The following is a 14,159-nucleotide window of genomic DNA, read 5'->3' on the forward strand; positions in this document are numbered from 1 at the left end:
TCAACAGACTCTATGACCTTGGACGGGTCAGTTTTTCTTTTTGAGACTGTTTTCTCAAGTAGTAAATCAACTGTTGCCTTGTCTTGGCTCTTAACCCTGAGTACACAGATAGGCCTTGGGAAGGCAATGGTCCCCTACAAGTCCGAGGGCAATTAGCTTAGACTTTATCAGAGCTAGAGGGCTCACAGCATTTGTGAGGGTTTTCAGTGGGATCTAAGAAGGAGAAACACTAAGAATCTGACCTTTTTTAGTTATAGAATTGTTGGAGCCCCATTAGGTTTCCTGGTGGCTTTACCCAGCAGGTCTGCATAAAAGGATGATTGGATCACAGGCCTGAGTACCAGGTGTCTGGGATGTTCTGCACTTGGCTGTGCTGAGGGGGAGGTCTTATGCTCCACCCCTTGACATTCCTTTCAAAGCCCTTTAGCAGAGAGAGTCGGGGCCGATGGATTAGGATCCAGGTCCTCCCGAGGCTATCCTGTGATTTCTATCTGTTTCTCTCCCCTCTAAACTTCTATCTAATATTTCCTGCTGCTTCTGCTTAAGAGTGCCCTGGGGGAAAGTGGGGGTGGGATGGGCCCCCTACATAGAATAGAAGCCAGACAGAGACAGACTTCTCTGGTTACTGGACCTTGGGGGAGATACCTTGTCTTCTTGGACACCGGGTCGTGCTGAGACACCATCACTGTGCAGGCCCCACAGCCCCCTGTCCCACAGGCATACTTGGTTCCTGTGAGGCGTACTGGAGAGGAAGAAGTCAAGGAAACAACGCACAGTGGACATGTTGCCTCTGCGATACCTGCCTCTCTAGGCTGTCATGTGTGTGAAAGGTTTTGTGGGGTGAGATGCAGTCTGAGAAGCCATTCAGTTAGCAGTGTGGCCCTGGACACATTAGCCCAATTCTGGCTTGTTTCCTTTTGCAGAGAGGGAGGGACGAAACTGCATCCCCATGGCAGGCTCTCTATAATCATCTTATAGGGCTTAAGGGGAAACTCCCACGACAAACCCTATTCCATTATAAGGTATTCTTATGTCTTCTTTTGATTCTAATCATGTAACTGGGGGGAGAATAACTATTTATTTTTAAAGATTTATTTATTTATTATGTATACAGTGTTCTGTCTGCATGTGTCTTTATGCCAGAAGAGGGCACCAGATCTCACTATAGATGGTTGTGAGCTACCCTGTGGTTGCTGGGAATTGAACTCAGGTCCTCTGGAAGAGCAGCCAGTGCTCTTAATTGCTGAGCCAACTCTCTAGCCCCAAAAGAACTATTTTTTTAAATTTTTATTTAAATAACATTTTTTTCATTTATTTTACATACTGATGAAAGTTCCCCCTCCCTCCTCTCCTCCCAGTCGTTCCCCACTAACACTCCCTTTCCCATCTACCCCCATCCCCTGCCAATCCTTCTCTGTCTCCATTCAGAAAAGGACAGGCCTCCCATGGGCTTGAACAAAGCATGGCACATCAAATTGAGGCAGGACCCAGCTCCTCCCCTTGTATCAAGGCTGGGCAAGGTAATCCAGCATGGGGAATAGGTTCCCCAAAGCAAGCTAAGCACCAGGGACAGGTCCCGATCTCACAGTTAGGAGCCCTACAAAGAGACCAAGCTACACAATTGTCACACACATGCAGAGGGCCTAGGTCAGCCCCATGCAGACTCCCTAACTGTTGGTCCAGAGTCCATGAGCTCCCATGAGCTCAGGTCAGCTGTCTCTGTGGGTTCCCCCATCACGATCCCCTTGACTCCTACAATCCCTCCTCCCTCTCTTCAAAAGATTCCTGGAGCTCAGCCCAGTGCTTGGCTGTGGATCTCTGCATCTGCTTCCATCAGTTACTGGATAGAATATCTCTGATGACAATTAGGGTAGTCCCCAATCTGATTACAAGAGATGGCCAGTTCAGGCACCCTCTCCACTATTGCTAAGAGTCTTAGCTGGGGTCACCTTTGTGGATTCCTTTTTTTTTCCCCCCTAATGGGATCACTGGTTTATAACTTCAAATGTGGATAAGAGGGGTTATGTAAGTGAAGAGGAGCCTGGGTGGGAAACTGAGATCCTGAGTCTTATTTCAGAGATGGGACCACGGACAGTCTCCACCCAGCTCTAAGCACAATCACTGTGTGGAGGACCGGCTACCTCCCCATCTGCCACAGCGAAGTCTTGATTGGTTAAAACATAAAAATGTCCTGATTTTCAAATATTTGATGGCTAACTAGAAACCAAACAAAACTGTTCAGAGGCCAATTTCATCCATATGCTATTCCTGCCATTTGGTTTCATTATTTATATTTTGGCTTCCCTGAGAAATCCATCAGGTTGAGTAATTAAAATACACTTATCACTTTGAAGATCTAGGATCCAGAATACAAGATGGTGGGGGAAATGTGGTCTAAGAAAATAGGTGCGCCTGGCCGGTGGTGGCGCACGCCTTTAATCCCAGCACTCAGGAGGCAGAGCCAGGTGGATCTCTGTGAGTTCGAGGCCAGCCTGGGCTACCAAGTGAGTTCCAGGAAGGGCGCAAAGCTACACAGAGAAACCCTGTCTCGAAAAACCAAAAACCAAAAAAAAAAAAAAAAAAAAAAAAAAGAAAGAAAGAAAAAGAAAAAGAAAATAGGTGCAAAGTAAAGAAATCTTTCCCCTTGTTTTATTCAATCCCTGGATCTGAGGATTTGGTTTTGCAGAGGGCAGGTCACAGGCAACCAGAGTCTCTATTACATAACCCCCACCTCCCCACCCCCGGGGCAGAGCTGAAGCAAACCGCTTAGCTTTTATTTCATGCTATTCAGTCACCCATAGGCAATGCTGGGAAACTCTCCCCTCTCCGAACCAGCCCAATTAACCTGATATTCTTCAAGCCACTGCCAAAAGCAAGTATCAAGCAAGGGCCAAAGGGCTGACTGGAGCCAGATCCTCTCCACCACAGCAGCTTAAGTTCTTAAGTTCTATAAGGCATGCATAGACATGGCTGAGATTTTGATCAAAAGGATCCAGTTCTTTCTCAGGAAGGCCAGCAGAGTGACTTCTGGGTCCACATTCTTCTCTGTCACCTGCGTTGGAACCAGGAGAGATTATGGGATTGAACGGATGATGCAGGAGGATGTCTGCGGTGGTCCTGCTTGATCTGTTTGATGTGGGAGGTGGGATGTCGCAGGCCAGACCTGATCTGAGGGGAACCCGTGTTCATGTGCATTTACAGGGAAGGAGCCTCACGAGGCCGGTGGAGCTAAGTGTGTTTCTGTGGGGCAGGAGCCAGGAGCCACTGTGGTGCGATGATCCCTCAGGACTTGCACTCGGCACTTTCCATATTTGCTCTGCCATCTGGCTCGTGGAAACTCCCAACCGAGTCTTTGGAGGTATTTTAAACTTGGATTATGTTTGTTAGAGTGGGTCCCACAGGGAGGAAGGCTGGGTGGAGGGAAGGTGGGACATTACTGCCATTTCTGGGACAGCTGTAGGAAACATTCGACGACCTCAGGGGTCACAGAAAGTCATTGGGGAAAGTGATTGTTATCTTGGAGACGCTCTGGGGTCTGCTGGTCCCTTAACATTTGAGTGGCCTTCCGGTGAGCCTTGACACCCTGCTCAAGACCCAGGGTGGCTCTAGAGGAACATCAGAATCCCCCGTCTCTTCCTTTGGGAAGTGGGGTGTTCACACCGAGTCACCCGGGAACTCCCTTGTTTCCTTCCCCCATTCGCTTTTGCCTTGGGGTGCCATGTGAACACCTCTGCCCACTCTGCTGTGTGACAGGAACGTGGGGTGTCATTTGACAGGAAAGGAGGGCTCAGTGGGCCAACCCTAGCCTCATCCTCGCTCCTCTGAAGGGAGACACTCACTTCTGCCTACCTCAAAGAATAGAAATCTATAGGAAGAGGCTTCTAAGGTAGAAGATACTTCATTCATTCATTCCCTGGGGCTGCGGGGAGGTGTCTCATCGATGGAACAGGCCTCGTCGCCTCTGTGGCCTTTACTCTCACACTTTATTTATTTATTTTTTTCCTTTTTTTTTTTTTTTTTGGTCTTTCGAGACAGGGTTTCCCTGTGTAGCTTTGTGCCTTTCCTGGAACTCACTTGGTAGCCCAGGCTGGCCTTGAACTCACAGAGATCCGCCTGCCTCTGCCTCCCGAGTGCTGGGATTAAAGGCGTGCGCCACCAACGCCCGGCTTACTCTCACCCTTTAAAAACAGCTTCTGAGAATGTGACCAACGCCCACACCCCCATACAAACTATCCACAGACTCCCACCACACAGACTTTTGTCCCCTCCCCTCCCGTCCCCTCCCGTCCCCTCCCGTTCCATCTATCTCTTGATTTATTCTCTGTCCTGACTATGGTCATATCATTCTGGATTCATAGTTCGATCTGGGACTGATAGAGGAAGGCGCCCCCTCTGGCTTTTGGGTCTCCAAAGCCTAACCCAGTGGAAAAATCCATTTATAACTCAGCTCCTGATGGCCTGGAAGGATGTGGCGGTGGCTGCCCGGGAGGCTGCATTTGGGAAGGAATGTGTGCAGACAAAGGAGGAGCCCTGTGGGGCTCTGGCTGCTTCCTTGGGCCAGCTCCTGAGGTGGGGTAGACGTGACTGAGTCCTGGTCAGGTTTGCGGGGTCAGAGGTTTGAAAGGCTCTTGGAAGGAGCCGGTGAGACTCCGGAAAAGCTGCGTGCCCTTGGAAGGCAGAAGGGAACTCATGACAAGAAGGGCCTGGGCAGTATAAAAGTAGCCGGCGTCCTGTGTGAGGGAGTGCTGAGGCCAGGAAGGGGCTCTCAGGGAGTAGCAACGGAGAGGTTCTGTCCTTGTCCATATATCGCCTCAGAACAGGCTGCAACCCAGGGAAAGAGGGGCCTCCACACTGACTGCGCTTACATTTCAACACTTCTGTATAGTGTGGACTCCATAGAACAGCAGCTCTCAACCTGTGGGCCGCGACCCCTCAGCGGGTTGGCTAATGACCCTTTCACAGGGGTCACCTAAGACCATTGGAAAACACAGATACACTACGATGCGTAACAGTAGTAGCAGAATTACAGTTATGAAGTAGCAATGAAAATAATTTTATGGTCAGAGGGGTCACCACAACATGAGGAACTGTATTAAAGGGTCTCAGCCTTAGGAAGGTTGAGAACCACTGCCCTAGAGATCTGATAAATATAAAAAACAGCGACGGATCCATTTCCATTAAAAAACTTCTGAAGTTTGAACCTTGAACCTCCTTTTTTTTTTTTTTTTTTTTTTTTTTTTTTTTTACGGCAGCTGTGGGAAGCGGATGCCACAGGAGGACTCCAAGCTCAGGGACATGCCAGGTGATACAATAAAGTGCAGGGCCAGAAAGAGTTGACTGACTGCACGGCGGGGTGGGGGTGGGGGTGGGGGGGTGGGGTGGTGGTGGTGGTGGTGGTGGTGGTGGTGGCAAGGAACCCCAAGGCTTTCCTGCCTTCCCTCATTGCCAGGACCCAAGAGTTGACTGAGAGGAGAAAGAGCAGGTCAGGGTGGGGTTCCTAAACCAGGGCTTCTTGTCCTGGACTGAAAGGCCCAGTCCAGATTCCTCAGAGTGCCCCTGGATCCAGCCAGGGGTTTCCCTCAGCAAGCCACAGGGCTAGCTCCGCCCACCGCTTACCTTCCTCCCGTTCACAAAGAACACCAACTCATCGTTGCTCTGGGATGGGCAAGGCATGGCTCTGGTAAGTTTCGCCTCTGGGCTCTAGGCAGGAACCCTTGCCGATGCCAGCCACAGAAGTGAACAGAAAGGAGCCAGGTGGGAAACAGGCAGCCTTGAGCCCCAGCAAGGACAGCTGGGGGTGGAGAGTTTCTGCTTCACCACGGCCTTTTAAAGTCCAGGGCCCTGTGCGGCCTCCTCTAATCCGATTCCTCACCTCCCACCAGCCCTGGCTTTGAAGCTGGCTCAGCCAGGATGCAGCCTATACCTCTTCTTGCTTCCTCTGAAATCCGAGCGCTGTGCGAAATCCACAAACAAACACCTTAAGCTTAAACCCACCCTGCCTTGTCTCACCCCAGCACCCCGCCTCAATCCTGGTGGATTTCACCCTTCTCAGAAAGCCAGCGGTAGAAGGTAGACTCCCAAGACCCGCGCCCCACTTTCTCTGCGTGTTTCTCATTCTTTCAGAGTGAAGGATGCCTCGTGGGAAAACCTGCAGATGAATTCAGTCTGTTTAGGTGAAGAGTGTGGCGTCACACCCACTTGGACCCTCCAGGTCCTTCCTGCTTCTGCCTGCTCAAGACAGAGTTGTTGGGAAAGCATGATCTGTTGAAGATGTCCTGGGGCCAGTGCAGACATGGCGGGCAGTTCGTGTCTCAGAAGTAACTGGGAACTAAGCCGAGGTCTCCTGGTTTGAAACAACGTCAAGTGTACAGACAGCCCACGACGAGAAGATGCCATGCTTACGCTAACGCCCTCCAACTGTGCATCCACCTATGATAATCTCATGCTGTTTGTGCATCCACCTATGATAATCTCATGCTGTTTTCATTGGTTAACTAACGTGATGCCCAAGGCTTGTTGCATGTGGGTAAAGCGAGCAGCTGCTTCCGTGGTCTGGTTTTGGGAGAGTTGATGAGTCTTCTTTTTTTTCTAGAGCATCCTTCATGAGGTCATGAGCCCCAGTACCCTGTTAAGAGTAAAACCTTGATGCTAAGATGAACGTCCACTGTCTGACATGGCTGTGGGCCAGGAGTACCCAGATTCTCTGGGCCTGGCCTCCTTCTCAGTCTGCTCACAGGTGGCTTCCTCCTGCCACAGAGTCGCTCCACAAAACACGCCCAATCAGATGCGGCTGTCAGCTTTCACATTTCTCGACAATTTGAAAGGCTAGCTCTTCAAGCTTCCCGGTTTACACGGACACATGGGTGTGTCTATGTGGTTGAGTCACACATGTTAACAAATGGCTGAACAAACTGGAGTAAGACTTTGGGAGGGGAAGTTGGAGACCTCTGTGAATTAGACAGGGCCTCCAGGCTGGCTGCTTGGTCATGTCCTGCAGTTCAAAAACCCCTGATAGCTCTCTGAGGCCTGGGATATAAGACCCAAACTCTGGTCTACAGAGCGAGTTCCAGGACAGGCTCCAAAGCTACACAGAGAAACCCTGTCTCAAAAAACAAAAAATAAAACAAACAAACAAATGAAATCCAAGCTCAGTAAGTGTACTAAGCGCACCCCCCCCCCTCGTCCCCAGCCCTTTTCTCTTTCTGGACTCAGATGCTCTTGCTCTGGGGGAAATTCTCCCAAGCCAGCCCAAGAACTCACCACGCCCTTGTGCTTAAAGCTCTAGGTTCTTCCAACGGCTCCCTACTACGTTGAACAAAACTCCATATGCCCGCCATGGGAAGCCGATGGCTCCACTCACCCCTCAGAATGTCCCATTACCCACTCTCTCCCTCGTTCACAGTCTTGCCATGTTGGCCCTTTTCCTGCGCACGGAGTATGCGGCCCTCTTCCTGGCCCAGGGCCTTTGGTGTTTCTTGTTCACTCTGGCTCAGCTGCTCTCTCAGGGTTTGGCATGGTTGGTGCCATCTCTCGTTACTTGGGATTGAACATTTCCTGGTCACCTAGTAGCACCCTTGTCGCCATGGGTCTGCCAGCCTGGTTTGTTTCATGGACAGCATTCGGCGTTCCCGATGCTGCCGCTCCTCATTTTTCCTCCTCCCCCTCTTCTTCTTCATCCCCTTCCTTCTCCTCTTCCTCTTCCTCCTCCCCTCCTCCTTCTCTTCCTCCTCTTCTTCTTCTTCTTCCTCCTCCTCTTTCTTTTCCTCTTCCTCCTCCTCTTCTCCTCCTCCTCCTCTTCCTCCTCCTTCTCCTCCTTCTCTTCTTAACAAAGTCTCACTGTGTAGCCCTGGCTGTCCTGGAATTCCCTATGTAGCCCAGGCTGGCCTTGAACTCATGGAGACATGCCTGCCTCTTCCTCCAGAGTGCTGGGATTAAGGGTGTGGTCCTCCATGCTGGCTCTCTCACTGCTTCTTTACATGGTGACTGTGTACCGTTTCTTTTTGCTTTTTTTTCCCACTAGAATACAAGCTCCAGGAAGGCAGGGATGTAGTGTTCAGTTCTCCACCGGGTGCCCAGGGCCTCTGAAGCAAGTCTCAGGCGACTGGAGAAGTTTCCCCACATCTGCAGTGATTACAGATCCCCCCGCCCCCGTCCGCTCCCCGTCTCCTGTCTGTTTGCCACCAGAACAGAGGAGACTTCCCGAGGCAGAGACAGTAAGCCTGAAAGGTGAGTGGGAGTTGATCCCTGAGAACTGAGAATGAAGAAGGCAGGCTGAGGGAGAAGAGCCCGTGCAGACCCAGGCCCTTCCTATGGCCGTTTTTGTTTAAGGGGGACACAATGCAAGGGTTCACGTGCTGTTCAGCCCCTTACTCTCCCTTTTGGGTGAGGGTGACTTGAGTCTGCAGAGAACACAGGGTTGCCACGCACCGGAGCTCCCAAGCTGCCCATGATAGAAGCCCACGTATAGAGGTGCTCCAGAGATATTTACTGTGATGAGCCCTCCAGGGACAGGCACTCGGAGGAGAAAACAGTTCTGTGCACTGAAGTTGGATTAAGGTGTCAGATTCAGGTGATATGCGAGCACTCTGGGGCAGGTAAACAAATGTATTAATTTCTGGGAAACTGAAAACCGACCTGAATTCTCCAGAGAGGTGCTTCTCAAGTAAAGAAAACTTTTTGTTTGCAGGAACTCTTGGGATGTAAACAGATCGAGGGAAAAAGTACTGCTGCGCCAGGGGACCCACCAGGTGAGGTCTGCAGACCCCTGGCTTTTACCCCGTCACAAGACCCCACGGTGCTCGGCGCTTGGTGTGGAAACTGTCCACTTTAGAACGAGCAAAAGGCTCTGTGGTGAGAAGGTGAGATGCACACATTTTCCAGGTTTTTCTTCACTCTTAGATCTTATTCAGGACACTGGGATAGAGCAACCATTTCTTTTCTGTACTTAGAAAAAAACTTTTAATCTCTTATTTATTCTTTGACAATTTCATACGTGTATACAATGTATCTTGATCTTCTCTATCCCAACTGCCCTCTCTACTCCCTCTGCCCTTAGTACCGCCCTTCCCACCTTTAGATCTTTATTTATTTATTTTTGGTTTTTCAAGACAGGGTTTCTCTGTGTAGCTTTGTGTCTTTCCTAGAACTCACTTTGGAGACCAGGCTGGCCTCGAACTCACAGAGATCCGCCTGCCTCTGCCTCCCGAGTGCTGGGATTAAAGGTGTGCTCCACCAATGCCCGGCTAGATCCTTAATTTTTAAAAATTTTGTAACCCACTGAATCCAATTAGAGGTACTGGAATACTGAGCGGTCTTGTTGCCTTGATCTTAGGCCATAAGGTAGCATAACTGTGTAGGTATCCGTAATGGCTGTGAGTTCATGCCTGAGTCACGTTAAGAACATAATGCCTGAGTCATGTTAAGAACACAGCATTTCATAACATTTTACTCCCTTTCCTGAGATGTTCCTTCAGCCTTGTGGCAGGTGGGGTGGTGGTGATGGTGAGGGAGGCGTTGATAGAAATGTCCCATTTAGGGCCGAACATCCAGAAGTCACCGACTCTCAGCACCTTGGCCAGCTAATAGTCTCTGCATTAGCTGCTGTCCAACACAGAAAGGCAGCGTGAACTGTGAGCACAGATAAAAATATTTAGAAGGCAGTTTGACAGCATATTAATTTAGCAAAATAACAGTAGTAGGTTCCCTCCTAGGGCCTATGACATCTGGAACCATGGGCTTTTGGCCAGGTTTACCTACAGTACCAGGCCTGAATTCCCTCCTGAGGAACAGGCCTCAGATGGAATGAGAAAGCAGTTGGTTACCCCCATAACCTTCATGCCACTATTACACTCAGGGGCACATCTTGCCTGGCAGGTCAGTATCGTAGTGTTTTAAGTTCACTGATGGGCACGGCACCTTCTGGCATGGTGGAAACAGTCAGCATTGGGGACATTTTCAAGTCAGTTTGAGTCTGACTTCTCTATGTCTTATAGCAAACGTGTGGTGTGTCATCAGGAATGTGTACTGTAATTCTCTAAAGGAAGACTGTGTGTGTGTGTGTGTGTGTGTGTGTGTGTGTGTGTGTGTGTGTGTGTGTTCTGCTGAGGACTGAACCCAGGACCTCCTACCTATGAGGCAAGTGTTTTACCACTGAGTTACACCCTAGACTTAAACTTCTTTATTTTAAAATGGATTGTTCTATTTGGTGAGTGAAACCTTTTCTCCATGACTAACAAAGGTCCTGTGATTTATATCAAAGAATCCTATGTTATAGTTTGACTGTGACATGTCTCCCCCCGCCCCCAACCCCAGCAGAGGGAATAGAGAGGGGAGTTGGGATAGAGAAGATCAAGATGCATTGTATACATGAATGAAATTGTCTTGGTTCCCCTCTATGGTAGGTAGCGTTATTGAAGGGATTGGATCATAAGGGCACTAACTTCCTGAAAGGGTTAACCATTGATGAGTTCATAGCTAAATGGTAATTTAAATAGTTATTAGGAGGTGTGACCTAGTTGGAGAAAGGTCAACAGAGCCATGACTGATGCGTATATCTTTATCTTATTCCTAGTCTCTCTCCCTCTCTCTCTCTCTTCCTCTCCCCTCCTCACTCACCCTCCCTTCCTCTCCTATGTATTCTTCTGTCCCTCCTCTACCTCTCCTCTCTTGCTTTTACCCCCCAATCCTTCCTACTTTTGTGCTCTCTGCTTCCTGGCCACCCTGAGGTGAGCAGCTTTCTACACCATGTTTCCCTCCCATGATGCCCTGCCCCACCAGCCTGGAAACAACTAGGTCAAATGATTGAAACATCAGAAGCTGAGTCAAGACAAACTTGTCCTTCTCCTGGTTGTTTTTCTTAGGTACACTGTCATAGTAACAGAATGCTAACTTGCACATCTCGTTGGCCAAAAAAGAAGTTCATCTTCCATTTGGGGGTGGGGAGTAACATATCTTGCTTGCTGATGTAAATGGAAAAGTACTGGCTTTCTTGTGTTTTGAACTCTTTAAAACCCAAATATAGGGCTAGGGATGTAGTGGTGGAGTTCTTGCCCACCATCCTTGAGGCTCTGGGTTCAATTCCCAAGATGGCCTATAACAAAACCCAAACAGAAAGTAGAAAGTAAAACCCAGAGATGGGACACAGATAGACAGACAGACAGACGTAGTATATGCTTTTAGAACCTTGAGATCTTAGGTAGATCATTAAATGTCCTGGCCAAGACCTTTTGTTCTCAACCTTTATGACTATGAGGTCCCTTCCTTTCTTCCCCCTGTTTGAACTTCTACCTCTGCTCAAGCAGGTGGCTGCTGAGTCTGTGGGAAGCTGGGGTAGGGGGATGCTTACATATCAACATCCCGTAAACTTTGAATCTGGAGAAAACCTTGGTCCTGAGGGCATGGAGGGAAAGTTCGAGATCAGTGTGAGTAGGAGGTCGGGAGTACCACAGGTTGGACTGACCCTTTCTTGCCCTGAAGTCTGGGTGTGAGGAGCTGGCAGATCTTTAAGGCTGGGAGTTCTCCTCCACCTGCTGAGGGCTTCTGTTGTGCTGGGGGTGGGTGGGATGGATTGAATCAGGATCACTTTGCCTTTTGAATCTTGTGGCTAGTGCCTCTTAAGGTATTTCAATAAATGAGCGGGAGCCCAGTGAGCTGATGTATTAGAAAAATTAAGCAGGGGTTATTATGACTTCAACTATGTTCTCAAGGTGATTTTATTTGTGAACTGGGTCATCATAGATATAGTCAAGTGAAGATGGAGAAGAATATCCCCCAAGTCCTGTGACTGGTGCCATTTAAGGGAAGTAAGATTTGGAGTGAAATGTACATGGAATGAAGGTAGCCTTGTGAAAGTGGAGACAGAGATCGGAATGAAGGGCGTTCAAGACACAGAATGCCAGGGTTGTTGGCAACTGCCGTGGCTGGGGAGATGCCAGGAAGAATTGTTTCCAGAGCCTTTAGGGGAAGCATGGCCCTGGTGATAACTTGATTTTAGACTTCTAGTTTCCCCAGTTGTGAAAGAACACATTTGTTGTTCTAGTCAGTGAGTGCTGCCTTGGGATACTACTACAGACCCAATAGCTAGAGAGAGAATCGCTCAAAATAGATGGGACCCAATCCCAGCAAGAGTTCTTGAAGGAAAAGCCTCTTAACTTGAGTATAAAAAGGACATTGAACTGATACCTCCCCTGCCAATACTTCTAGAGAAGAACAGACCAGCTCAGGTGGTAGACCAGGGTTAGTAGATCAGACTGCAAAGCAAGGTGCCTTAAATACGTCCCTGCCTAGATCAAAGACACACAGTGGTGGGGACCACGAAAAGCAGGGTAAGAGACTTGGGACCCACCTTAGGCTGGGATAGGAGAGAGAAGGGCTGATAAGGCAGGATTGGTTGATTACAGATCTTCATTGCTAAAGCCTGACAGGTTTTCTAAGTTCTAATGAAAGTGTAGCTTTCCTGTTCTCCTTTCCATGTCTACTTTGAATACTAGCCAAACCCTAAGCATGCTTGCCCTGGCACTCCTTCCGTTATTTCTGGAGACCCTCCCCGGTCCCACCTTTCTAGGTGGGAGGAGCTGCTTGCAGATTCCTTTGCTGACCCTAACACAAAAGCCACAGAGACTCTCTCTCTTCCTCTTCTCCATCTCCCTGTCACTGCCAGGATTTACAGTGTTCCTTTCCTCTTGTTTCTGCCTCAAACGCTAACAAAATGGTCTTCAAACTTCCTTCTGAATCTGTTTTTAAAACCACATCCATTAGTGTGTGTGTGTGTGTGTGTGTGTGTGTGTGTGTGTGTGTGTGTGTGTAGGTCAAAAGGCAACTTGCGGGAGCCAGTTCTCTCCTATCATGTGGGTCCTGGGGGATCAAACTCAGGTTATCAGCCTACGTGGCAGGTGCTTTTCCCCCATTGAGTCTCTCGCTAACCAACGAAATTTCTTTTCAAGTTCTTTGTCAATAAAACTAAGAACTCCTAAGAGAGAACCTTGATTCTCCATAACGTATTCAGTAACTACAAAGGAGGCTCAAACGTGCTCCATGGAGGACAGCACAGTTGCCCATCTGCCCCTCGGGGCAGCTTCTCCGGTCCCTCAGACCCTGAATGGTTACTCTTCAGCTGTGGTTCTTCTGGGGGAATTTAGTTTCCAGGCTCCATCTTTCTGTCTTGCTCCTTACTGGTAAACCTCTGCTTCCCTGGGAGAAGGAGAAGGCTCGAACCTGCCTCTCCCAGGCTCTCTTCCTTGGAGACAGCGGCAGGACTTCCTCCGCATGGCTGTGGCTGATGACCATGGAGTAGGATGTAAACCACAGTTTAATTCCTTTTCTTCTTTTCCTGGGTGCCGTGAGTGCCGCTTCTTTCCCTCACTGCCACCCTCTCTTGAAGCCGGGGAGACCTCTGCATTTGAGGAAGAGAGCAAAGTGACTTAGAAAGAGGCTGGGCAGGCACTCAGGTCCGTGACCAAAATGGAGGCAGTGACACCACCTTGGACCGTGTGCAGGCATCCGAGTGCAGGATCCCAAGGGTCCCAGCCGGGTGCTTTTCTAACTGGGTGATGCTGCCACTTCCTGTTTCTCCTGGACCTCCTTTTGTTTCCCTAGCCTCTGTTGGGCCTCTTGTGAATCTGCCTTACAGAGTGTCACATTGTATATAGGTACTGACCGAAGTAGCCAGCAGCCTCCGACAGTGAATTAATGAAAGGAAAAGGAGAGATCGGATCCGTCTAGGGACACAGGATAAATGAGTTACAAGCTCACATGACTCTGTCCACGTGAAACCTCTGAGAGGCAAAGGGGGAGGGGACTCCACCCAGGGCCCCCAACCATCTCTCCCAGGACATGACCAAAAGCCGTTATGCTTTTCACCTCCTACAAGCCCAAATGAAACATTGTCCCCTCCCTTGTTTTAAAAAGTGGTTATTAAGTACTTACCAGACTAGGACTTACATCTCACCAACAAACTGGTTAAATTCAATTTATTGGTGGGAAAAGAATGTCTCTAAGAATGCCAACTTGCTTTGCGTGTTCTTCAGATGCAGCTGTGTTTTATCGAAATGTCATTATTTTGTTATTTCCTCTGAGCAGGAGTGATTCGACTCCAGAGATTTGGATGTTCCAAATTTCCGGGCTGGGTTGGAGATACAAAACCTGAGGCCACTTACAACCCC

At 49.1% G+C, this 14,159-nt stretch overlaps 1 protein-coding gene across 1 annotated transcript in view; it reads right to left on the reverse strand.

Moving 5' to 3' along the window:
- The window catches only part of LOC114704265 (aldehyde oxidase 2), a 78,221-nt gene extending 72,438 nt beyond the window's left edge, over positions 1–5,783 (reverse strand). The window contains exons 1-3 of the mRNA XM_037210454.1: positions 5,617–5,783; positions 2,997–3,052; positions 646–744 (exon numbers count right to left, since the gene is read on the reverse strand). Of these exons, the coding sequence (XP_037066349.1) occupies positions 646–744; positions 2,997–3,052; positions 5,617–5,673 (212 nt within the window). The 5' untranslated portion in view covers positions 5,674–5,783. The remainder of the gene's footprint in view (positions 1–645; positions 745–2,996; positions 3,053–5,616) is intronic.
- Positions 5,784–14,159: the final 8,376 nt, after the last annotated feature.

This window comes from Peromyscus leucopus, chromosome 13, assembly GCF_004664715.2.
Source record: "Peromyscus leucopus breed LL Stock chromosome 13, UCI_PerLeu_2.1, whole genome shotgun sequence".
NCBI classification, from domain to species: domain Eukaryota; kingdom Metazoa; phylum Chordata; class Mammalia; order Rodentia; family Cricetidae; genus Peromyscus; species Peromyscus leucopus.